Raw genomic sequence first — 26,858 nt, 5'->3', positions numbered from 1 at the left:
CTTAATTCTCGGGGGGTTATTTCTTTTAGATTTTCTGTCCAGCAACCGGCCAGCAACCTATCTAATACGTATACATGTTTTGAACACAGGGAAGGTGTTGCTCAACTATAAACATTCGTGGGGGTAACCATGGTAATTGAACAAGAGTTCGACTCGAATGGAACGTTACTGGAATATCCTTCCGAGTGGGAGTACTGCTGGATGTCGTCGTATTTGGCGTAGTAGTCTCCGCCCGAGCTGTACGAAGTCGATCCGGGCCGGTCAGTGACCAACATCACTCCGCCGCCGCTGCCCGTGTTGTACAGGGTCAACCAGTGCCCACTAATGTCCCGTTCCGGCGGCGAGGGGATCGTGTAATCCTTGTCGTCAATGTTTCGTCCGTCGCAGTCGTACGAGGGCAGCACGTATCTGGCTTGGTTGTTGCTGGACGATGACGAGGGGCTAGTCACTCCGCTGTTGTTGGGCATCGGCCACGACGGATGCTTCTCAATGCCCGGCTCGTACTTGACATATATCAAGCTGGAAGCGTTTCAAACGGGCGGAAGCGGAAGAGGTGGCGAAGACGACGAGTTGGCGGCCGCCACCATCAATGGACTGACGACCGCATTGTTGTTGTTGTTGTTGTAATTGTCGTAGCATCTGCGACATCGGCGTACGTCTCGTTTCCACTTTCAGAGGCTGGCGGATGATTGTTGTAGGCGTAGTTGGTCCTTGCGGAATTGGCGACGACGGCCGATGGCGAGGGGATGCCCAGGGTGGTGACGATGGTGGACGAGTCGACGGGCGATCGGAATTCGTCGGAATAAGAAGAGAAAGTAGACGAAGCGTTGAAGGCCGTCGACGACTGCCGGATGTGGCCGTGAAGGAGGGCGGCCATCAAGGATCGCAACTGGGAAGCGTAGTGGGTCTCCTCCTAGTCGGCCTGGGCCTGGGCCGTGGTGGAAGAGACGGAACTGGAGCAGGCGCTCGGATCCGGCAATTGCCACGACGGTGACGACATGGACAGGCTCTGCATTGGACTGACGGGGTAGGGCGACTGCTGGTCCTCTAGCAGGGCCGTCTCGGGCAGCGGAGCCGGAGGCCTAAAGTAAGGGACATATCCGCCGGAAGAAGAGGTGGAAGAAGCTGATGCTGCTGCTGCTGGAAAGTGTTGCATGTTGACGTAATTATTGCTGGTTGATGAAGTTGGAGAGAAAATCGATCGTGATCGATGATCCGCCGGGGACTGGGCATCTCTTATCCGTCAAGGTGGCCTGCTCCGTCCCTGTAAATTTAATAAATTATAGTTATTTATGTCATAAATTGCTTAAAATATGTATAATAAAATTAAAAACTAAAATTCCTAAATTAATTTTTAATAACAGGCAATACTGGACCGATTCCGCGCCTTCCGAAAAACGAAAATGGATATCTTAAGCCTGATGGTGGCATTATTCCACCGATTGATGTGCAACAGGACGGGTTTGGATTGTGGTGCCAGGAAGAGGGGCATCAAGGCAAGGTTGATAACACCACTATGGAAGACATCTGCAACCCATGCAATGACAAAACCGGAGCTTCCATGAAATCAATTGTTCAAACCTGGTCCTGCCCCCCACTCGAATTCATCAAATGTTCGGCAAACGCATTTTTAGTCGTTTGTACAACACGATCTTCCGGTGGAGAATTTATTCTCAAAGATTTCTTCAACACGTTGCATGATTCAATCAACGAAAATTCACAGTAAGTAATTTTTAATACATTAATTTAGTATTCGATTTTTTAAATCGTTCATAAGTAGACTCGTAATCTGGGAAATGTTTTTGATGCGATGTTTTTGATGCGAGCCGAGAAATTGAAATCGCGTTTCAAAATGAAACAAAACGCTTCACGTCACTTTCGGGACAATCGACGGTGCGCAGTCACGGTGGAGTAGAACATGAAGAATGGATCGCATTTTTGAATTGATTTTTATTTTCCCAATTTTCTATTCATTCGAAAAATGACGATGCAAACGCTCGACTCGTTTTGCTCGGATGACTTTGCGCGATAGACACGCATCCCCTCCCCCATTCTATGGTGTAACATACAAGAACCGTACGCGTCCCCTCAATAATCATTTTTGCTATTACAATAACATCCCGACGCCCGAATGAAATAACTAGCAAGGTCCTTTTCAGTAGACGAATTAAAATGCGTACAAGATTAGAGGGCGCTTAATGGCTCAGGTCATAAAGACAGACAGGTCAGGTGACCGTGCAGGGGGGTTGGGAAAAGAAACGTGGCGTGGCTGGAATCGTCCCGATCACGATCTCATTACGAGATAGACACTAACTTAGTAATAATTAATTTAATTTTTTTTTTAAATCTGACTTTTTTCTATTTATAGGCTAATCAGAGGATTCTTGCGGGAGCAAACGGGTCTCGAATACGAGATACACATCATCCAAGAAGTTGCTGCAAAGGGATCTATTCTGGCTACAGAAGATTCCATGATACACCACGACCGTGCTGGCGCTGGCAAAACAGATTTACATTTGCCGCTGGGATACGCTGCCTCAATTCTCCAATATCACTATGCCCAAAATTGGAAAATTGGGTATATGATGAATTGCCCAGGAGATTACAACGGCAAAATCTCTAACTATGTAAGTATTTCCCAATTTATCAAAATCACTCATCGAAGTCATCCCTACAATTTCTAAATTTTTTTTCATATAAATTTAGATATCCAACTTAAAGAACTTTCAAATTGCTGGAATTGATCCAGCCTCCGTTATCTTTATGACGTACGGATTAGACACCATCAAGGAATCGGACAAGGAAACGGAGGGAAAAATCTGGGGTATTCCCAAAAATTTCACCATTTTCTCTGGTCAACAAATGCTTGATAGGATTGAGGAATGCCGTACCCCATATGGATACCGGATTCCTAAATCCAATGAAGCAACCATTGACGGATTCATAACTTCGGCATCAAACCGTAAATTCAATAATTAAATTTTTTTAACCATTTAATTATTGATTTCTAATTGAATTTAATCTTAGATGCAGCAACGCGTAAAACTAGGAACGCTCACCGGAAAACTCAAGAAAAACCCAAGAAGAAGCAATAGCCTCAAAGCCGTTAACTTAGCAAAACGTTAACTCGATGTCTTTGGAACATGGAACCAGTCTACTCCTTTGCTTTCTCCTTCAAATTTTTTTTTTTGATCAGTTCCAAATTTCGAAAACTGAGAATTCTATCCTTTTTGTGTAATTTCCTTTTTCCCTGGTTTATTTTCATTTTTTATTATCTATTCGTTTCTGCGATCGGCCATGTATGTGTTTCTGTTGTGCCAGGAGACATGAAAAGAGAATCAAAGGCATCCGAACGTGAAGGATTTCGCATTGGGAGCGGATGAAGGGAAAGAAAAAGATAAAAAAGGATTCGGCTGAGCCTGGCAAAAGTCGTCATTCTTCTTCTTCTTTTTCCCTACCATTTGCTCGTATTTCTTCTCCCTCCTTGTCTGTAAAATATGTCTCCTCCCAGCTATTATTGTACGCCATGTGTCAGGTCATAAATTACTAAATGAAACAAGAGTAAGATTATATAAACAAAACAAGAGTAAGAGTATATAAACAACAATCAAAATGGACGATCTCAGCAACTGAGTCTTTGATCAACGCCAGCCTTTCTTCTAGTCTCCTACGCGCATCTTCATGATGCGTACAAGTTCCGCTTGGATCAGTAGCTTTCGATCCTCTTCTAAATGCCGTTGCGTGGCTTCTTGCTCTTGTTTCAATTCAGCCTTCATTGGAATGTTGATGTTAACACGCAACTTTTTGCTATGAGAGAGAACAGTAAAAATAAAAAAGTGTTAGTCACAATTTTGTGAGAAATGAAATGAGAAAAAATACAACGCTTTCTCGTTGATAAACACAGCGGAAAAGAATTGGTACTTACTTTTTGTATCCAACAAAGAGAGAGAAGTTTGTTGCAAATCATTTTCGTCGTCTTCAGACGACAAGAGCTTCGATTTTAAGAGAATCTGCGCCACCTGTTAAAAAAATCTGTGAATAAAAAAAATCTTTAATATTTGTTCAGTAGAAGCTACCTGCAGTAGTAAATCCATTTTGATTCCAGTTGCATCACAAAAATGATTGGCCTATAGAAGTTGATGCCTATAAGAATAAATGGTGTTACAAATTTTTTTAATAACTGTAATCTAAACCAAATTATCAGAAACCTGAAGTGTGTATCTATTTTTGAAACAGTTGGTGACTAATTCGCCTTTAGACATTTGAAAGAGCCAGAGCAGTTTGCGCCCACTGTGCTGGCTGCTGTAAAAAGTAGTAAAACGTTGGACGGAGCGCTCGAGTTCAGATGGAAGAGAAAAATTGACTGATTGCTGAAACGGCCAAGAACCAGATGACAGGACCTGTTGCACATGCGATGTAATTATATTTAGACAAATATAAATGTAACGATTAAGGGATTCTCAAATCTATGTTTGACACCAAACAAACCTGAATACTGAAATCGATGTCGAGTGGTTCAGCAGAGTTGGCCAGATGTCGCTTACATTGTTCGTTGAGATCTTTACTGACTCCAATGTCTTGAAACATACGCTGAAGATTCAAAGTATACTCGAAGCCACAGGCTTGCTTTAATTTGGAGATCATTGATGCGGTTGGCTTGTCACTGCCCAGCTTACAAACATGAATACACTGGTCAGTGGAGCATGAGGCAAAACTGACATTCGACTGCCAATCTACGTCGAGTGCTGTGGTGGAATGGAAAGCAAACTGCTGCGTGCACTGGCCCGTTGAAGCGTCCCAAATGATGGTCGTCTAATGAAAGAAATAAATTTATATCAACGCCCTAAACAATTTTTTTTCCAAATTTCGCCAATTTTGGACAATTAGTTTTTAAAATACAGCGAAATGAAAATTGATTTTTTTCATTTTGCCGTAGTCCACTTTTTCCGTGGGTTTTTTGTTTTTCTTAATTTGTAGACACATTTTTTTATATTCTAATTTTTTTAGATACATAGTTTTAATCAAATTTTCACGGGCTATCTTTTGGTTTACTTTATTTTTTAAAAATATTTAGTTTAAGGTTACTAATTAAAGGACAAAGTTTTGATACCCTCCCCTCTTTAAAAATCAAAATCTTCCCCGGCTGCGAATATTTTCACAAGCCGTTTTCATAATTATATAAAGGAGATATTGATTTATGCTATGTATAACAATGCAAGAGGTGTTATTTTTCGTTTGTCTCATTTAATTATTCTAATTTTAGGGTTTTTGGCGAAAACTAGCGTCTTTTTCGTCCATTTCCACCTTGGGGGTGGAGCTTCATCTCTTTCCTTTCGCCGCTCTCAACCCTTTTATTTCCCTAGGCTCTGAGATCAGAGCTCCCTTCGTTAGCCTAGGTGAAGTGAAACCAGAGCTAAAGACCGGAGTCTAGAGCTCTGTCCATTCCCCTGGTATATATAATTCATTCGAAATCGCATTGAAAAAGAACCACTTGGCTACATGGCAACTACACTTCCCGCTACCAAATTGTCCATTTTGTGATGAAGTCAGAACGAGAGAGAGAGAGATTGCGGCTCGGATCAGTGTATTTGACATGACCAGTGCTCTATGAAGAGCAGACAGAGACTGAGAGAGACTGACTGAGACTGACCGGCATAGGGAGGGGGTCCTCTCCTATATATGGAGCCCACGGGTGCGTGTTGCCAGATGGCATCATCACATATTTATTCCTTTTAAAAAATTTCTATTTTGTTTCCTGAGCGTCGTGTAGTGTTGAGGCCTGTCAGTCGTATTGTTAACATTCAACGTAAACAGTCAACATTCACGAACGAAGGCAGAAAGAATAAGGTGAAGGAACTGCCCAAGTTCTGTTTGTCACGTTCAGATCAGATGAACTGGAGTGCGGCCAGCGAGTTGGCAGACGTTACGGCCCCGCCTTGGCGGTGCTCCTAACGGGATTTTCCTCCGAGAAATACGTCTTAACTTGGTCATTCGTCCGCAGGGCGCAATCTACACTCCACTCACCCAAGTCGTTGGTGGCTCGGATGGAGAAGCGCAAAAACCTTTGAAGCAAATAACATTGTGAACGGCAGCTCTCTATCTTGCGGTAGTTATTAACAATTTTTCAAAAAAATCCAGTTTCTTCAAAACGCCATCTAGCGGTAGTTTAAAACCTTAAAAAAGCGAAAAACAAGACAAGTTGATGTGTCGTATAATGTGAAAACTTGTAAGCTCCCCATTTTTTACTATTGACATGTTGACCACAATTTATTCGTTTCATTTCGAATGATAACTTCGTTGGCGTATATTTACCACAGTTGGCAGATAGTTCAAGTGACCTAGTTCCAGTACTCCCAGGTGAAAAAGTACTTAGAATGTACTTAAGTAATAATATGAGAAAACTCAAGTAATACTGAAGGATTTTGGGACAAGTATTATGACAATAATATTTTGAAAATACTACAGAAATACTAGAGCAGAAGATTATTTGTTTTAATGAAGCAAACAGTACTGAAGCAGTAAATTTCAAGTGAAACCCTAGTAAACTTATAATGAAATGCAGTAAATGTAAAATATTATAACAGTAATTCCGCAGTAATAGTGTGAGAATACCGTAAATATATAGTGCGTGTAGCACAATAATACTGCAATATAAAGCTAATAAAATATTAGTAAATATGTAATTTTACAATAGTAACACTCTGGTAAATTTGTAGTATAAATGCAGTAAAAGAAAGCTTGGTACAATATATATATAGCTCAGTTAATTGTATTTTACTCATAAAATACAACAAACAGCACGTTGACGGAAGAGTCATAGTGAAATAGTGAAAAGGAAAAATACAATGTCGTCTACTTAGCACGAGAATTATTGAATTTGCGAGAGATTGCATTTTTTACCATTTTTTCATTTACTAAAGACCCATCCAGGTTAACCAATCCGCAATCTAGAACTCTATCTGCAAGGAAAAGAACATTGATTTTTAAAATATACAAAAAAAAGGATGTTAGCTAAGTGCTAAAATATCCCAATAACTGCCAGTCACCAATTATATGTTGAAGCTCATGTTTGTTCATGGCAAGTCTTTTGCTTCCCACGCCGCTACCTCCCATATCGGTCATTTTATGGGTCGCTAGGTACTGATCCGTGTACAACTTGTCCATCAAGTGCGAAACAAAGTGGGTGACGGGACCCTTCATCAGCCTACGCATTACAGTTTCAGGTATCGGAAAACTTTTCTGCAAAAATAACGGCATTTAGAATGAGTATCATATTGGTGCATTAGAGAGGTCTTTAAACTTACGTGATCGTAAAGTTGGCCATCACTTTCATCCTCGATCGTGGATAACGTATCTCCCAATGAGTCGCTGCCCATCTTATCTGACATTTCTGAGTTTGGCATCTGAGCACAGTTTCCCCCAACAAATTTCGGATGGCCCGTCAAATCGCCTGATGTGCTTGACTGGTTGGCATAATTTAAAAAGTTGCCGCTGTTAGACGTACTAGGTGGAGCTAGTTGCTGGCTAGGTGTAGATATTAGTTGCTGGCTACTGAACTTCAATAACAATTTCCTCACGTCAGTCAAAACAGTCGTCTGCATTGATAACGTCTTATTGAGATCTGAAAAGTTTGGAATATTACATAGTGAACGTTTACAGATGATAGTGTTTAATATGTGCATACCTTTTTGAAATTTGATTTCCAACTTGAGTTCGCCAATAATAGCATCTTTTTCTTGACAGCAACTGCTGCCACAATCAGCTCTTTTTAAACTGTTGTCTTTCCGTCCCACTGAAACAGGGCTTTGCTTGCCCAAAGGAGTGTTGGTGCATTCAACCTAAGTATAATAATGTTCTTATGTTTTGTAACTTGCCTTTTTTAAAATGTAATTTAGTTACCAGTATTTTTGCCAAGGTTGAATCCAACATGTCCTTCCCTTGCGGTGAACTATGCCCTTTTACGTCATTTTCAGTTGTTGCATCATCAAAGGAGTCATTTAATTGGTCCTAAGTAAATGAATATTATTAACATAGGTAAATTTTAAACAGTATAGAATGTAACTTAATTACAAGAGATAGTATGCGATCAGAAGCTGTCTTGTGGGCTATGCTCATAATTTCCTTCTGTTGTTTACTACTTGGCTTAGCTTTTTTACTTGTTGTCAAATCCTCATAAACATTAATTTGTGTTGCTTCAAGATTAAGTCTGGATGGCGCCTGTCTCTTGCGCACAGCGCTGCGTTGGTTAATTGGGAGTACATTTTGATTCTTGTCTGTCGTAACCAGCTCCCTAGGATCATCCTCTTCGTCCATGTCACCGTTATCTTTGGCATCTTTGTCATCGTCGCTTTCTCCACATTGTCCCTCAACGTTAGCATCTTCACAATTGGTTGCCTCATCCTTTTCTATCTTTGTATTTGTTGACATTATCTGGTAATCATTTTCCGTGTGCAACTTTACAATTGCATCAAGGGACATTTTCTTTGTGTTGAACAATTGAGAAATACTTTCCAAGTATTCTTTACTGTCTGTAAGAGAAATAAGTTTAGCACAAAACGTTTAGCACGGCTTTTGAAAAATTATAGAATACCGTTGCTTAGAAGAACTCTGATTTTCATTTCTCCCGGTGGAATATTGCCTTTACCACGTTTAGCCACCCCCTTCCAATTTATGTTTAAATCAGAATCTTCAAAAGAAATGAATGTTTCGTTTTCGTAAGGATCACAAAACATTTCCTTTTGGCCCACCAGCAAGATATCTGTTTTTTGTCCCTTGTACAAAAACAAGATAAATTTCTTTATTTCACCAAACTGTGGCATAATTTATCCTGAATTTCGCCGAAACGCTTTTTTAATCACAAAATACACGTAAGATGGAAAAATTGCATGTTGTTTCACTATTAAGGGGCGTTTATTTGAGACTTCCTTTCGTGGACGGAAGCTTACAGTGGTGGCGGTGCGGTGACATTATCAAATGTTTCGGCCAATAATTTCAATTTTCAGCTTCGTTTGATTAAAAAAAATTTTTTTTATAGTATCGTTAGAAATTTCAGCATTTACATGGAAACACCAGAATTTATTGCTTATCTTAGGTTATACGCATGTGATATATGGCATCAGAGCCATGAGCATGTTTTGTGTATTCGGTTTTCTATCGTCTGCTCCTTTAAACTCGTGGCGTGAAAATTTATTATAACTCGAACGAATAACATAATTAAAGTGAACGATTTGTGTCGTGAAAAATGAATAAAAATCAACCTCGAGGGCCGTATCGTCTTTGGCGAAAAAGATCTATCGACGGAGTAGTGAGGGATGTTCCAAGATCGACGGCTTTCAACTGGAAACTTAAAGGAATGCACCGTAAGCTTGCATATTACTAGCTAAATGTTATAACTGAAATAAAAAATTTCATTTGTCAATGTTACAGAACACAATGAATATACGGAAGACGAAACTCAGTTTGGGGGTGGTGAAGAGCTTGTAGGCCTAAATTCTTCTTCTAACGAACATTTTTCTGCTGAAGTATAACTTTAATGCACCACAGTGCAATCAGTACGTTTCGGCAAATTTGCTTAATTATTTCTTTCGTAATTTGTAACTTAGAATCCCCCGAGATCGGCAGAAAGAGAAGAGTATGAAAATGTTACGAGCGAAGACGTAGGGGACGAGGAACCGGTGTCAGAGGAACCGGTGTCAGAGGAACCTCTATTTTCCGATACCAATCTTTCAAAAGGCCAGTTGCTTTCATTAATTATGGCATTTTTCCTCAGACACAATTTAACTAAGTCTTCTCTGTCCGATTTATTGCAACTCCTAAGCCTTCTTGTGCCATCCGTTCTCTCTAAAAGCCGGTACTTATTTGAAAAAATTTTTGATATCAAATCAAGTGCTGCAACTCTACATTACTACTGCGAGCACTGCTCCAGTTATCTGGGAGAGAGTGAGGGTACATTAACTTGTAAAACCTGTAATTTGTCAATGTCAACTAAAGAACTTGCGAAAAAAAATTGCTATTTTTTGGTGGGCTCGTTGGAAGAACAATTTCGAAAAATTTTCGATTCGCATGACGTTGGCGACAAAATATCCGCACGCAAGCTGGATGGCCTTTTTTCTGATGGGAAAATGTTAGGCGAAATATATACGGGAGACTTATATAGAGAAGAAAAACTAAAACAATTTTTATTGGAAGACGGGAATTTTTCAGTGACAGTTAACACCGACGGCGTGAAAATTTTCCATTCTTCCAAATTCTCTGTATGGCCTTTATTACTGTCTATTAATGAACTAAACTATAATGAAAAGGCAAAACATATCGTTATTTGCTGCCTGTGGTTTGGCAATGAAAAGCCGAACGTCGATACATTTCTTGAGCCCTTCATAATTCAAGCTCGACGACTTTCTAAGAAAGGCTTTCAATGGAAAGATTCTTCTGGCAGAAATCACATTTCAAAAGTAGCCTTCCCTTTGCTGGTTGCCGATGCTCCGGCTAGAGCCATGTTAACCAATTTCATGCAGTACAATGGCTCTTATGGTTGCGGATTTTGTGAGCATGAGGGCAAACGTGTTGCTAAGGGCGACGGCACTGTTCAAGTGTATCCCCTTGTCCATCCTTTACCCCCAAACAGAAGTCACGAAAAATCCTACGAACAAGCCCAAACTGCAACCCTTTCACTCACCCAACATGTAGGTGGGGTGAAAGGGATGTCGTTATTGTATCTGCTTCCCTTTTTTGATGTCATAAAAGGTGTAGTACCAGATTATATGCATTGCATTCTGCTTGGAATAGTCAAGCAATTTTTGAATCTTTGGTTAACTAGTACCAACGAACCCTTTCACATCAAAAATGGCAAGCTCATAGACGAAATAATCTTAACTGCTTGCCCTCCTGATGAAATTCGCCGAGTTTTGCGATCTCTTGATCACCGGCTCATCTGGAAAGCGAGTGAGTTTCGAGTTTGGCTTTTATTTTACAGCCCAGTTGTACTGAGACACTTGTTGCCTCACAAGTATTATAAACATTGGCTTATTCTGGTTAAAGGGATGCACATGTTGTTAAAGAAAAATATTTCTCGTGAAGACGTTGAAGTAGTTCGTAAACTTTTTTTTAAATGTGTTTCTCAAGTTGAGTTGCTGTATGGGGAAGATCAAGTTAGTTATAACGTTCACCTGTTACAACATGTTGTAGATTCTGTGACTTATTGGGGGTGCCCATGGGCTTATTCGGCATTCATGTACGAAGATATAGGCGGGACACTTAAATATGCTTGTCACGGGACAACACAGATAGGAAAACAAATTTTCTCTTCCGTTTTGAAGAAGGCAAACGCTCGCGACTACGCTAAACTTCATATTCCGTTTGCGGAAGACTTGGTTAAAGAAATGTATCATAGATTAGACGCTCCCTTGTCAGGAAATCGTACAGTCCGAGGGCTGGGTAAAAGTCTACAAAATTTTCTACAACCAGAAGACGTCAATTCAATTCAAAACAGATTAGGAAAACAAATGATTTGCACGGCATGCTTGAGTTATGAAAGGCTTGCGGCCAACGGTGAAATCTTCTCTTGTATGTCCTATTCCTCGCGTTTCAAACGTAACAACTCTGTTATTAATTGTCTTGATGGAAAGACTTACAATATTCTAAAAATTTTCAAAATTTGTCTTGACTGCACTTGTGCAAATGATGAACGTACTTGCTGGGTATCCAACCGCTCTAATTCTCTTGAAAGTTTCTATGTCTTTATTGGAGAAAACATTCCTTTTAAGAGACACTTTCCTATACTTGATGAGCACACTTTGAACGATTTGGGCTCTGTAGTATCAAAAATCAATCGTAACGGCTCTCGTTCCCTAACAAAGGCAATAATCCCACAGGATGTCATTTCCAAATCTTTTCTTCTTCTTTGTGAAAATGAAATGTATTGTATGAAAAACTACATTAGGTTTGAAAAAGATTAATGGATGTGTTGCATCGAAATAAACTTTTCATTTTTGTATATATATACAGGTTTGTCATTCTTTTTTGCCTAGTAAATTTGGTATACATGAAATATATATACAGTTATTCATAAGTAGGCGGCCTATCAAAACAGTGAAACGCCATATCAGTGTGAGTTAGTAGAAGTACAGTGGCCACTAGGTAAAACTCAGTGTGCCTCGTGTCTCTCAGTAAAAATAGAGTGGTATTTGTGGCTACTGCAGTTAAACAGCAGTTATGCGCCAGTAAAAGTACAGTGGCCGCTACTGAAAACAAAGTAAGCCTGTAGGAAAATAGTGGCTACCAGTGATATAGCAGTGTGTCTTTAGTAATATTGACATTGAAACAAAAAAAAAATACGCCCACTTGGTGATACTTCTACTTTACTGGGTCCACTACAATAAAATGATAGTTTACTTAAATAAACTATCATTTTATTACAGTGCAAGGCAGTACTTTTTTACCTGGGCTGTTACATAGACGTAAATGTCGTAAACAGCAGATTTACACTTGATTGTCTGCCATCACTGAAATCCATGTTGCCATTTAATTTGAAATTTGAATGAAGGTCATTCATCCGAGTCAAGAATGGAGCTCCTGTTTGCTGGTCTAATATAGCCTTAGGAATAGCTGTGGCAGTGGTTATTGTCATTTTGAAAAGTCTCTGCTTCCTGAGTAAATGTTTGAGCACCCACTGTAATCACCCAATGCTGGGATCTTGGATGCCGCTCGACTATTTCCAGGCCAATGGGCATAGTCGTGGCTCCAAGACTCAACAGTGGAGATGTGCAACAGTTGGGTGGGATAGGCCAGCGTTTTACCGAAGGGCTCTACGTCATTTGCGTCGACTCGTCTAATAATCCCACCCCCCCCCCCAATTCGTCGTCAATCATCACCAGCAACACGCAACTGCTGCTCTGGAAACGAGTGAACCAGATGTGGAATCACCGCCGAGCTATGAAGAAGCCACGAGTCTCATCAATCATGAGATGGATTTGTTCTAGTGAAACTTCAATGCTGTGTTCTTAAATGTACGTTTAGACTACAGGGTTTTTGAGTGGTTTACGTTACGGCCGTGGGGAAGATTAGATTTGGAGGGAGGGACTCAGATGAACAGACGATGAACAAGACGTGACGCGAACGATGAACACGGGATGACAGTCGAGAAATAAAAAAAAAACACCGTTCCTTTTTTAATGCTACTAGAGGGATTGGATGTACCGTGATAAATGAAAATAACTCACCCGAACGGTGAAAGAGCCAATGGGGTTCAATGTTCGCTTGGAACCATTTGCGCGAAATATTTGCACCAAACGGTGCTACAGCGGGGTTGGAATCCCGCGTATTAAACGTCAACAGCCATCTGTTCCAGGCAAGTTGAGTGCAATGAGAAAATAGGCCGCATGGTGATGTGATGATGATGGTGTGTGCCGGAAGACGAAGGGGGGTGGAGAGAGCAGCACTGCAACACATACGGAAATTTATGAGCACATCATAATTTTGAATTCATTTACATCACATCAACAGCAACAACACTAGAAAAAAAAAATTGAAAGTCTAAGGTTTGTGTAGTCTTTCGCTACAGCGTGACAAGAGTTGACAAGAGTTGTTGGGTGTGTGCGTGACAAAGAACTATATCAGAATTAGCGAAAGCGTCGCCCGAAGACATTTTTAAGGATTATCGTTCGATGTAGATGACTTAGGTAGTGCATGTGTGTAATTGATGGGCGTGCGCTGATGCACACGGCACCAAATTGACTTTCAGAAAGGCAAACTAACTTTTCAACAAATTTGTTTTATTATTATTATTATTTTTTCGTTGCGCCGACGGCAGCTCAACCTGAAGTCGCGTACGTGAAAATAAAAAAAGAGTTGTCCTTTTGCCCTTAATCCATCTCGCCCGGCTGCTGTAAACCCCTCGCCGAAGGAGATTTGTCTAACTCTTTACTCTCGTTGGCATTCTAACTTCCCGGTTTGTTTGTTTTGGTTTTTTCTTATCACACCCTTACAGCAATTAAAATTTTTCAAATGACGTCAAAATAAAAATGACAATCATTTCCCCTATTCAAACGTTGTCGGTTGCGCCAGTTGTTATTGGAAAACGTTTAACAAGCAGCGAAATCAAAGTTCCTCATCATCGTCAAAGTAAAAATTGGGGGACAAAACGAATGCAAAGAGACTAATAGTAATTGCCGTATTACGGCAAGAAGCTATGATATATCTGCTGTGGAGATCTCAAGGAACCGTCAGAGTTTTGCCTTCAATTAATTAGTTTCATTCGTAATCGAATCCACCACGTGGAACACGGCTACATCTACTGGATGAGAAATGGCAAAAACAGAGGGGGGACTCTTTTCACATTCATTACAATAGCGAAACGCGGATTATGAAACCCCCCACCCCATAAACAATGCTTGGCGACAACATGTCAACTTGGAACGCCATGTACAGCAGAAAAAGTACTGTAATCTAATAAACAAGTTGCGTAATCTAACGAAGCACATCACTATACTGCCAATGCGATTTTTCTGATGCCAGTCGAGGGAGGTGATGCGGTTACTGTTGGTCGTGGTTATTTATAATCCGTGGGTGTTCCGAATTCTATTGTGGAACGCCCCGTTTACAAGCGGGTTAGACTGAAGCACTGTTGTTTCATTCATTTCTGTCGAGAAAAGTCCAAGGTTCACGTTTCACAATGACGTCTCTACCAGTTCTTCAAGCAATGTTTGTGATGTCGTTAATTGGTAAGAACGATAACTTTCTTTAACTTCGTCTTTTCTCTATTTGTTTATGTGTTTGCCAATTTTTGCGTTCACTTCAACGGGTATAATTGGTGTGTGTGTGTGTGTGTGTTTGTTTGTGTGTTCCTTTTTAGTTTGGGTGATGGAGATGGAATGGTTGGTGGTTGGCAATCGGGCGACTCTGGCGAGCTACCAAATGAGGAACAAGTTGTGAAATGCTGAGCATTGTTGGCTGTTATCTGCTGTTGGTGACTGTTTCATTCTCAAGATCTTTTGTTAAGGCGAAATTGAAAGTCATGGAGGTTCTACTTGCATTTGCCGTCACTGATTACTAACCACTGATGTCGACTGCGGCGACCAAGAACAAGAGGCGACCAAGAACAAGAGACGACCAAGAAGAAGACTGAGGGCGGAGATGAACCTTCTATTCTACAGCGTTCAATTATTTGTTGTTTCTGGCCCTCTAAACGAAACGGGATTTCACAAAAATTTACTACAAAATATCGCCATTTCCTGCCCCAAGGGAAGAATGAAAAGAAGAGACTATGTAAGAAACTGAGAGGAAACAAAGTGGTGCGAAGGGTTCTCTCTTTGCTCGTGGCAGGATATAGTCTTTGTAAAAAAATGCCTTTTTCTTAAAAATTAACAATAAATATACCACACAGAATATCGTATAGTGAATATGGCCTACTGGATGAATGCCGCGTGACTCGAAAAAAAACACTTTTGTTTATCGCGAGCCAGTAGGCAATTATTCCGGTCCTCCCCCCCCCTTCCACCTGGTCAAGTAGCCGAAGGCAAATTTACCATAGGTTAAGAGGATTTGGTCAGCCAGATGCTCATCAGAGACCTAGATGCCAGATCTGATATAGATCCCTTTTTCCCCGCTAGGTTCTTTTTTTCGGAGAATTCAGGATCGAAGCAGAGTCAGTTCTCGGTCAAAGTCTGTGTTTTCCCAGTAGGACCGGAGGGATAAAATGGCCTTCCAAAGTTTCTGATTTTGCTTTTGTGTCGTCTGAAAATGGCGGAAGGTGCGTTTTGAAATGGGAGTGGCTTATTCAAACTTTAAATTTGAATTTTACACACTCGGGTGCATTTTTTTTTAAATATTAAATACCTCGCCAATCAGCGTGAACAACTGAGTATACCAATAATTATTTAAACAAAATCCCTTATTTTCGCACCGATCCTATTACCAGTTCGTGTCTAATTATTTTTCGCTTGAATTGAACTGGCAACTTGTCCAATTTGGCCTCTGGGAATCTAGGCTCTCCAAACCCCCTTAACCTATGGTCTCGCCGACAGTTAACAGAGAATAAATTGGTTGGTAATCGGGATTCACTATTAGAAAGCTTAGCAATATCAGGCAAAACTTTTACAGCTTCAGCTGTGCCAGCTGCAACGGGGATGCTAGCTCCACATGGAACACTCTTAATATGTGAATTTAAGCTTTAGGCTTTAAAGGCCTAATATTCCATTTTCAGGTCCGTCGTCTAGAAGCTATGTTACCTTAGGATATAGCAAAGAAAATGCCTTTGTTTTGTTTCCAAAACCTCAAAAGTAAACGTCAAAGTAGTACACTTGAAGGGGAACCTTTTTTTAAATATTATTCAAGCTATTCTTAATGGTTGCAGCATTTGCAAAAAATGATGTACCTCTTGCTAAATGGTTGTAGCAATTCAAAACCCCAAATCTCGTCAAACAATTTCTGTCCCAAGACAGAATGGTTTGAATAATTCAATAATGACCTTAAAGAATAATGAAAATAGTTATTAGTGAGGATTATCCAACACGGCAATGTTTTCCACAATGGGAATTTATTCTGCCAATGCGACAACGACGACAACGGGCAATTTGACTTCGACACTCACTGGCAGCGCCGGAAGTCAGCATCAATCAACAGCGCCGCGTGTTCCTATGCGAGCGCGAGCGGGTCAGGTGCAACAATTTGACAACAAAATGATGATTACGATGTATTGAGACGAGAAGTTAACGACTTTGCGTAATTCACGGTTTTGGGGTGCCCACTTCCTTATACTACTCCTCAGTGGCCTGCAAAGTCCCCCAACAATAAAAAATTAATTTGGTTTTTGCGTTTGAAATAAAAACTTGAGGTGGAAAGAAGAATAGTTAGATTGCCATATAATCGTAGGACGGTCTGCTGCTCTTCGAAGAGTCCCCGGAGCTGCTGGCTGGATTCCTCCATCTCCCTGAGCTGTTCTTCGTTCTCTGCAAGATCCTTGCGCTGCGATTCAACCTCCCTAATGATTTGCTCATTTTTTCCCTGGGTCATGTAGACTCCATTCCTCTCTTGGGAAGTTAGCAGCTCCTTCTTCAACCTCTCGATCTCCTCCTCCAGATCCTACGCGAGCGCGAGTAGGGCAGGCGCAACAATTCGACAAAAAATGATGATTACGATGAATTGAGGAGAGACATTCCCAACTACCACACATACGGACCAATATGTTCAACAATTTACACACACACGCACGCACAAACACACATACAGACAGGGAATTTCTTGTTCACTTTGAAGTTTCTGAATTTTTGTTCCTGTATAACAATAAAGAGTAAGTCATAAACTAGAATAAGCTATGCTATATTTTATTGCCTATGATAACTTCATTACTATCTCGTCCTTTGACAGACAACTTTATTTTTTTTTTACTTTCTTTCTAATTTCACGATCAATTATTTTTTTTTTCAATGTCTGCTTTTTCATTGTCTGTTAGCTTCGTCGATTTATCTCCTGTTGAACCTGACATTTTGTAACGTTTACGTTACTTGCAACTATTCATCATAAATTCATTCACATTTTCCAATCCAACAATTAAAATTAAATCATGAACTAGAATTAGCTATGCAATCTTTGCAATCAATCTCTAAAAGAAGTAACTTACTAACTTCCACTAACTCATGAGCTAGTGGAGCCATGCAAACTCCAATTACGGCACTATGGGAGTTTTTTTTTTTACTGTATTAGGTAAAGAATCAGTATTTTGTTAATCCAACGATACTTTTCAGTTATTGTTTCAATCCCAATAGTTCTTTGCAGCATTTTTTGCAGGGCATCGCGTTTTTCCTCAACATTTTTATTCCAGCGCTAGCTTCGAATGGCTCACACTATTTGAGACCACAAATCTTGAACGCTGAGTTATACTTCAAGACTACCCCTGAAACTCCAAAGCAACCAGGAATTAACTGATAATTTAAATCAGTTCATGTGGTTGGCAAACATTTCTCTCAACGCCAATATTCCACTCTCTGCCTTGAGGTCTCAAGGAATGATATCACAATAGATCTGAAGAGAAATTATAAGAATGTTGCTTTTCATTACGCTGTCAATTCACATGGTTGGACAAACTACCCTCATTGACTAACAGAACTGGTACTGGCTGGGCACCTATATCCAAGAGGATTTGTCTTCACCTACCTCGTAATCGGTTGTGTCATTTTCAACTTTCTTGTGTTGTGATTCCACAGTGATATTACAATCCAGATTCAGTTTTTCTGCTGATTCAGAAGTACCAAATGGGATATCAGACTTGGAGAAAAATCCATCCAAAGAAAATGTCATCGAAATGAAAAATCATATATCGTGTTAAAACCAATATAGTTGTGTATAGTCCTAAGAATTACTAGAAAAAAGTGAAAATATGTTTAAGAAACTATCGAGCATGATGATAAATTTAAAAAATAATTACGTTCTGTTATTGAAGACCATCTCCCAAGGCGAACGAATAAGTCGTTGGAAATAGGTAATCCTCTTGATTGCCTTGAAATTAGTCCGACTAACAAAACTGGATTTAATGTAAGGCTACGGACTGGGCAGAAAAATGCTACATTTCCACTCAAATAATTTGGTGTTTATCCAGTTTTGTAACACTTTCTACATTTTTTTCAAGTCCAAGAATAAGTCTATTCGTCTCCAACCCGCAAGCCTTATTTTAACAAATAAGACCTTAGGGTTGGGTGAAGAATTCCTTTTTTGCTTGACGTTCAACGAATGACGCAACATGAAAATCAGAATTGGTACATTGTGCAACATGCTCAATTTTCCCCTTAATTTGATGTTTATCTAAAATTAAATTAAAAGATATTTTAAACCTAGCAATTAATAAAAAAAATTATAAATTAAATTACTCTTCATTAATTCTGATGATTGCTACTCAAAATGCTTTCAAGTCACTTTTTGTAGTGTTCGGTGCTCATCTGCGTTTAATGTGTATTCGGATAGGGAAGAACCGAAAATATAACAAAAGATAGAGCGAACATGTACGAGTACTTTATAAAGAGGGCGTACGATATTATATCGACACCGAAAAAGAAGAGGCACTGTGCGTGTCTGGGTGTTTACCAGAGACCACGCCTGGTAAGGTGTGTGAATATAATAGAATTATGAGAGCAACATATACACCCTCCAGCAAATTGGATATATTCGCATATACTGTTTTCTATATTTTTTTCTACTTGCAGAAGCGTCAGTGCTTCGTCCTCCACTTGTCCGTCAGCCTCGTCGATGTCCAACGCAACTATCCCTATCTCCGGGCAAAGCCCTGCTCCGGCTGGTCAACCACACCCGCAAAGTCCTGACGCCCAACCTGCTGGCCGCTTTCGAGCAGGACAACCAGCCCAAATATCTTCTCTGTTCGGTCATTAACATACTGATGCGACTACATTAAATACAGGCGAAATCACGGCGACATAATTGTCGTCACCCGCCCCGCAATGAAGATACTAGCACCCGTCAACTCGACAAAAAAAAACAGAAAATCTTATTTTCTTTCTGTATTTATATAATTCCCAACTATTTCTCTGTTTGTTGGCTCGTTTTCTATACCGCCCATAAAAGTCGAGTAATATTCAAAAGTCCCAACTGTTGGAAAGTCCAAGATTTCCAAGCTGTCAATTTTCGGACCCACTGGAATTATTGGCAATCGATCCGACAACGTCTGGATCGGAGTAAGGGAATTGGAGAAGAAGGGAGGAGCTAGACCGAAACGTAGATACATTCTCGTTTTTGCTGGTGTAGAGCGCACGTGTGCCGACGCTCTACACTTTACGTTTCAGAGTCGTTTTCCGAATTTCTTGTTTTTCTTGTGTTTACCGTGCGGACGTATAGCAGGCAACTATCGTCCCGTCGCCTAAACCCGAATTGTGTTCCCGTTTTCCCCGAGCCGAAATACATTCGACTTAAGTTAAAATACGACTCTGAAAGTTTCATTCCGGTGTGTGAGAAGCAAACATTTGGTGCATCGACCGGGAATTGACGTTCCTCGGCCCATCGGCCCTCACACACACGTGTTCCGTCAGGAAATTCCCAGAGATTCGATTGAGCTCAACCACTCTCTGCGACCCGCTTCCTGCATACCGACGTTCGGCTGATTGGCGCTTCCTGTATCCCGCCCGGTACATTCGTCTACAGGTCCGCGTGCAGCACCATCACCCCGTCATACCGAAAATCACCATCACGTTTTCGAGAAAGACCCGCGTGGCAGATTCGTTGGTTTCGCCGTTTGATCACACTCGTGAAACCCTCCGTCGACCCTCGTGTCTCATCGTTCATAATCTTGTCTCATCGTATCCCAACACATCCGCCCGTATCATCGCCATCTTACCACCCCGTCATCCTTAATCGTCAATTTGAGCCAGAGGAGAGCTGATCTCCCCCCTAGCCTTAAACTGCCTCGTGGTAAGAAGAAGGACGAAGAACAGAAGGCAGTGTTGAGAGAGAAGAGAAGAGTTGCCCGACGATCGCGTTATCACAACCCTGCCGCTCTCCCCGACACACGCACGCCATTTTTGGCGCCCGCTCGCAGGAGCGCGATCATCCGCAGACCAGTCGTCGATCGTCGCATCATTGTTCAACCCGTAAGCGATCGACAGGCCATCATCGACAAGGCGATCAAGGAAGCCGAAGAAATCGCCAAGACCATTCGAGCCGGCCGAAATCCAGACCCGACCGTACCGATCATTCACAACCGTGAAGCGCTCATCAAAGAGGCCGAAGAAATTATGCAGCAGATCCTCGCCAAAAGGAAGTCAACCGATCAACAAGTTTCTACCGCCCAGCACGAAGGACGTCAAGAATAAATTCCTTGTCCGCCATATTGGTTGCGTCCTTTGTTAGCCACTCCCCGCCTTTTTGATCGCGCTTCGTTTTAAAATATATTCCTTTGGCCATGTCTATTGTTTGTTGAGTCCGCCTTATTGGTTGCGTCTCTCGCTTTGTTTGTGGAGCCCGCCATTTTTATAGGTTGAGTCTTGCGTCTTTTAAGTCCGCCATTTTTTGGCTGCGTCTTGCTTCCGGCAAGTCCGCCACGTTGGTTGCGTCTTTGCCAAGTCCGCCTAATTGGTTGCGTCTCTCACACAATATATTCGGCCACGTCTTTGCTTTGTCGAGTCCGCCACATTTATTGGTTGCGTCTCCCGTTTTTGTACGTTTATTCGGCCACATCTTGGCTTTGTCGAGTCCGCCAGATTTATTGGTTGCGCCTCGTTTGGTACGTTTATTGGCTGCGTCTTTCTTCCGTCAAGTCCGCCATATTTAGGCTGCGTCTTTTATCAAGTCCGCCTTATTTGTTGTGCCTATCGTTCCCTTTACAAAGTCCGCCTTATTGGTTGCGTCTTTGGTTTCAAGTCCGCCTTATTGGTTGCGTCTTTCTTTATTATTCGTCACGTCATTTCGCCCGCCATTGCTCACCTTCATCACCATCTTACATCATCTCATCTACCCGATCGACCACAGCACGCACGTTTCATCTTTGAGAGTGAATAGGCCTTGACATGGAGCAGTCGCAAGCAATAGCCCTTCCGCCTATCAATGAAGAAGATGACAATGAAGAAGTTGACGACGATGAAGAGGAGGCCCATTGTGATCTGGAAGCGACCGAAGACCCGGATCATCTTAAGAACCTCCGTACTGGCGGAAAGTCGGTTCACACGAAGTCAGGGAAGAAATTAATGAAAGCAGTGAGAAACGGCTCCGACCGCGACGAAATACGGGCTCTTCGAGCAGTTTACGTGCGAGACTTCGAAGAATTAGAAAGGCGACACGACCGATACGTCTCCGCCGACGCGGAAAACCTTTCGAGCAACGACTTAGAGGGCCAACGACAATGGATTCAAGCAGTAATTTACGATCAACAAAGGCTACTGGCAGACTGCGACAAGTACCTGAATTTTACAAAACCTCAATCGTCAGCTTCCGTCGCAACCCGAGCATCGTCGAGACATAGCAGCGCATCTTCCGCGCAGGCGAAAATTCTTGAAGCCGAACGAAAGGAACAAGAAGCTCGACTCAAACTTCAACAAGCAGAGGATGAGTCGAAACGTCAAGCGGAAGAAGACGAATCTTTGAGAGAGCTGCAAGTTAGACAACGACAAATAGATGCAGATCGTGAACAGCGGAAGTTAAAGGACGAAATGGAGCTGCAACAACTCACCAGCGCCATCATGCGGCAGCAGTTATCTGACATCACCGGTGCCGACGACGCGGCCAACGAAACACGAGCGATGTCAACTTCGAGCGCCCCGTCCGGATTTATGAGGAGACGCACTTTGCTGTCGAGCATCTTTAATCAACCGGCGCCACTCAGTCAACCACCACCGGCAGAAAACGTACAGACGACCAACACGGCTGGGCATGTTCCGGTAGCTCCAGCGACTGCATTTCACCGCACGATGACCACACCCGCCGGAAGACCCTCTACTTTGTCGACCCCGTTGATTGGATCGACCCAGAAGTTGCTACCACCGGCCCGATTATTCGCGACACCCGTCCCGCCGATATCGACAGCGCCGTCCACCCCAAAACCGGGGATCTTCTCGCAGATGCGAGATTTGGCCACGAGAGTTTTCACTCCCAGCAGTAGAACGATGACAAGATATTCTTCCGTGCCGACTCTTCCAGTATCCAGCAACGTCAGCACCGTACTGACAACCAGCGTGACAAACCCGACGTTTATTTCGCCTTCATCGAGGACTAATTTTGTCACGCCGCCGACGACTAGTTTTGTTTCACCGCCAACGACCAGTTTTGTCACGCCGCCGACGACAACGAATCAACCGATTTCTGCAACAGCTACTCAACCCAGTAGGAACGTCAGCACAGCTCCCAGTCAACCTCCGATTCAACCACCCGCTTCATACCCGCCGAGCACGTCGTTTTCGGTGCCTTGGCCGTCATGGAGAAACGCAGGACGAGCCACTATTGGAGTAAATGTTCCACCGCCACAACCACCGACTTCAACAGTTGTGTCAAGCCGAATCACTCATACAAATCCGCCTGGACATAGGCCGTCATCCGGATTCGTACCGCCATCGACCGCCGTGTCGCTCTCGATGCCATCCAGCGTTGGAACGACCTTTTTTCATACTGGACATGGATCATCATCCGGATTTGTGCCCCCATCGACAGCAGTGACGTTCTCTATGCCATCCAGCGTTGGTGGAACGACTTATTTTTCTACTGGCATGAATTACGGAACGAACATTGGTGTGTCTGCTCCGGAGTCATCATACGGGCCGGCCTCAACGAACACCTGCCCGCCGATCACGTTGACCACGAATAGCCACCGGCCGTCGTCGATTCCTTTCCCAAGCAATGTGTACGCACCGCCTTTTGTGCCCAACTCGTCTGTGCCGCCAGAGCCGGCGCCGAATCCGTACGGCCACGATGGCGCGCCGGGAATTTACACCCCGGACGATTGGATCCACACGCTCGGGACACCGTTCGCGACTAAACCCAGATCCAGCGTTAAGCCCCCGCGAATGAAAGTACCGAACTTTGACGGGGACCCAAGCAACTGGCCGATGTTCATTCAAATGTTCAAGATATTCGTGCACGACGCTGTGAGCTCTGATGCTGAACGCATCGCTCATTTACACGACGCCTTGACTCCCGAAATCAGGAAGAACATCGGAGGCGCTCTGCTGAATCCCGGGCTCTACCATCACGCGCTACACGAGCTGCACAAACGTTACGGCAACCCACAGCTCGTTTCCCAGTCCTGCACATCTTCATTGCTCAAGCTGCAGCCGTTTAAAGATAACGACTTCAACGCCCTTCGGGCATTCTCGGCAAATCTACATTCCGTCGTGGCCACACTCCGCCTTGGCGGATATGGAATGGAGCTTCATAGTCACGCCACGTTGGCGCAACTGGTCGCCAAACTCCCGCCTGCACTCAAAAGCCGCTGGGGTGAAAAGAGCTGGGCCAAACAGCCCCAGCTTTCGACAGTTGAAGATTTGGACAAGTGGTTGGACGACGTCGCAATGGCCGAACATTCCATTAGAGCAGGAGCGATGGAATCATCCCGATCCAGTGGTGATCCGCCGAAGAAAAGCAACAGGGACGGCCGCCGTGGCCAAAGCCACAACGTATTCAACACAACAACCGAAAATCGACCCGCGCAGCAGTCAACAAATCAATTACGCTGCCCTTGCTGCGACAGTACCGATCAACATCACCTTGAAGATTGTCAAGAATTTAAATCACTCCCGGTGGAAGAACGAGCGATCATCGCCAAGGAAAAAGGCATATGTTTCCGCTGTCTTGGCCGTGATCATATCGGACGAGATTGTAGCCAAACGCAACGCTGCACTCAACCGGATTGTGATGCCGTCCATCATCCCCTTCTTCACGGCGCCCCAAGGATGTTCACGAGAGAGAAGACACCACCGGCAGCAACATTTTCGGGTTCGACCTCCACCGAGAGCAGAGCATACGCGGGAAAACGTACCATGCTGCCGATGGTGCCAATTATCCTTAGAGCCAACGAGAAAGAGATCAAGCTGTACGCGCTCTTGGATAACGGAAGCGAAATTTCCATCGTCAAGAAAGAAATATCCGATCGTTTGGGACTAAATGGCCGCATTGAACGCGCAGTCACCAATACAGTCGACGGGAGAGGCAAACCAGTCGACACGTTGATCGTGAATTTCGATATTATATCACTGGATCGGCGCTATATTTTCAACATCGTCGACGCTCAAGTGAAAGAAACGTTCCGGCTCAGCAAGCGATCCATCGACCTAGCAGCCCTCACAGAGAGGTGGCCTCACCTCGCACACGTCCCAATTCATTCCGCCCTGGAGGAAGAAATCGCAATATTGATTGGCCACGACCATCCGGCGGCCATCGATATTTTCGAAACCCGTAAAGACCCCTTCCACCAGCGAGCACCACGCGCCTATTTAACGGCCTTCGGGTGGTGTATCGGCGGACCAACTGGGACCGGAGGTGAAACCGAGGCCAACTCATTCCACGTGAGCTCGCTCGAAGATGGATGTGATCTCCAGCTGAAGCAATTCATCGACGCAGACACCTTAAATACAAAGCCCGATATCGTCCAGTCTATCGGCGAAGACGAGAAGAGAGCGTGGAATATTTTAACGACCACGAATCAACGCGATGGCGTCCGGCATCAATCTGGGCCTTCGTGGAAGACGAACGAACCAATCCTTCCGAAAAATACCTTCGCCGACCAGAGATGCCCATGCCTTTTCAACCCCGAACCAAAGTGCCTTGAAAACGAAGATCCGACCGATATCTACAAGTGCGTGATCGACACGTACGGCGAGTACAAACGCGCTCGCAAACTGAAACGGAAGGAATTCCGGCCAGGAATTGGCAATCGGTGTCTGGATGGAATTGATTCCGCTCGCATCTGTATCGTCATGCACACCCAGCGCAACGTCTACCGCCAGGAAGCGGAAGATTTACGGGCCGGCAGCCCCATCGAAAAATTGTCCGATTTCAAGCTCTCTCTATACTTAAATCCCAACGGGATTTTACGCGCTGGCAGAAGAATCAACAAGGTGCTGCTTCCCCTCAACGCTCGCCATCCGATTATCCTACCCAGGAAAGAACGCGCCACCGAACTTAAACGCCGGAGCGTTACATTTACCTGCCTTGCCGCCGTGTTAGGCGGAAGGAACCGTCTACTTAAATGGAGTCGAACGTCACCGTCCGTCTCACAAACTCTCCCCCTTCGAGTCCGTCCGCATCCGTGAATATGCGCCTGTAACTACAGAGCGCAGGGCCGGCGATGTTGGAAAGTCCAAGATTTCCAAGCTGTCAATTTTCGGACCCACTGGAATTATTGGCAATCGATCCGACAACGTCTGGATCGGAGTAAGGGAATTGGAGAAGAAGGGAGGAGCTAGACCGAAACGTAGATACATTCTCGTTTTTGCTGGTGTAGAGCGCACGTGTGCCGACGCTCTACACTTTACGTTTCAGAGTCGTTTTCCGAATTTCTTGTTTTTCTTGTGTTTACCGTGCGGACGTATAGCAGGCAACTATCGTCCCGTCGCCTAAACCCGAATTGTGTTCCCGTTTTCCCCGAGCCGAAATACATTCGACTTAAGTTAAAATACGACTCTGAAAGTTTCATTCCGGTGTGTGAGAAGCAAACACCAACCTTGACAATATCGACTAGTTCTTTTTTTTCACACACACAATGAAAATAGGTCTAATATCTAATTACATTGATATGGATGGATTAACGTGAGAAGATCAACGCGCTCGATGTGATCCAACTGGCGAAAAGGAGCCCTGAACGGAATCGGCTGCCGATCCTTGTGGAGTGGTGACGGATTATCTTGCGCCGGCGGAAACGGCGGCGGCGATGTGGCAAAAGCGAAAAATCCGGCAGGAAGGGAACAGAGTCCCTTTTTATGTTGGTGGTGGTGATGCTGGATGGATGGAAGAAGCTTGCGGTCTGATTCTCTCACTGCTACTAGCACCGGGCTGCTTACGGCACGATCAATCCAGCACTAGACGGTCCCCAGTGGTGATGATTCACCACCATTATTTCCCTGAGCAAAGTCGCTCAGGGAAAAGGATAAGGCGGTCCAGGCACTCCGCCAGCACCAGCAGGCAGTGGCCGCTGAAACGGTTGAGTAGAATCTATAATCGGATGCTTTAAATTATGTTGCTTTTCATTACGCTGTCAATTCACGTGGTTGGGAAAACTACCCTCATTGGCTACCAGGGTGCTTTGGTGGCCTGGGAGAAGGGCGTCCTGAAAGTGAGGCCCGGAGTAGGGGGGGGGGGCCTGACTGGCCGAAGAAGGTTGCTGGGAATTTAAATGGCAGAATTTGGCGTTGGTGAAGGCTACCTTGGCATTGATCAACTCC

At 43.3% G+C, this 26,858-nt stretch overlaps 1 protein-coding gene and 1 long non-coding RNA gene across 2 annotated transcripts; both read right to left on the bottom strand.

Annotated features, from left to right (window-relative positions):
• Positions 1–3,671: 3,671 nt before the first annotated feature.
• On the bottom strand, positions 3,672–4,926 carry LOC124196703. The gene is made up of 4 exons (XR_006875795.1): positions 4,489–4,926; positions 4,077–4,400; positions 3,926–4,019; positions 3,672–3,807 (listed from the first exon to the last, which is right to left on the bottom strand). It is a non-coding gene; the product is annotated as an uncharacterized LOC124196703 (long non-coding RNA).
• Positions 4,927–6,827: 1,901 nt separating this feature from the next.
• LOC124196698 lies at positions 6,828–8,879 on the bottom strand. The gene is made up of 7 exons (XM_046591868.1): positions 8,591–8,879; positions 8,071–8,528; positions 7,900–8,007; positions 7,685–7,838; positions 7,305–7,621; positions 7,047–7,239; positions 6,828–6,959 (listed from the first exon to the last, which is right to left on the bottom strand). Exons 1-7 carry the CDS (start codon positions 8,817–8,819, stop codon positions 6,853–6,855), a joined length of 1,566 nt encoding a protein of 521 aa, XP_046447824.1. The 5' UTR covers positions 8,820–8,879; the 3' UTR covers positions 6,828–6,852.
• Positions 8,880–26,858: the final 17,979 nt, after the last annotated feature.

Source organism: Daphnia pulex, chromosome 7 (assembly GCF_021134715.1).
Source record: "Daphnia pulex isolate KAP4 chromosome 7, ASM2113471v1".
NCBI lineage: Eukaryota > Metazoa > Arthropoda > Branchiopoda > Diplostraca > Daphniidae > Daphnia > Daphnia pulex.
This window is presented reverse-complemented; position numbering and strand designations above follow the sequence as displayed.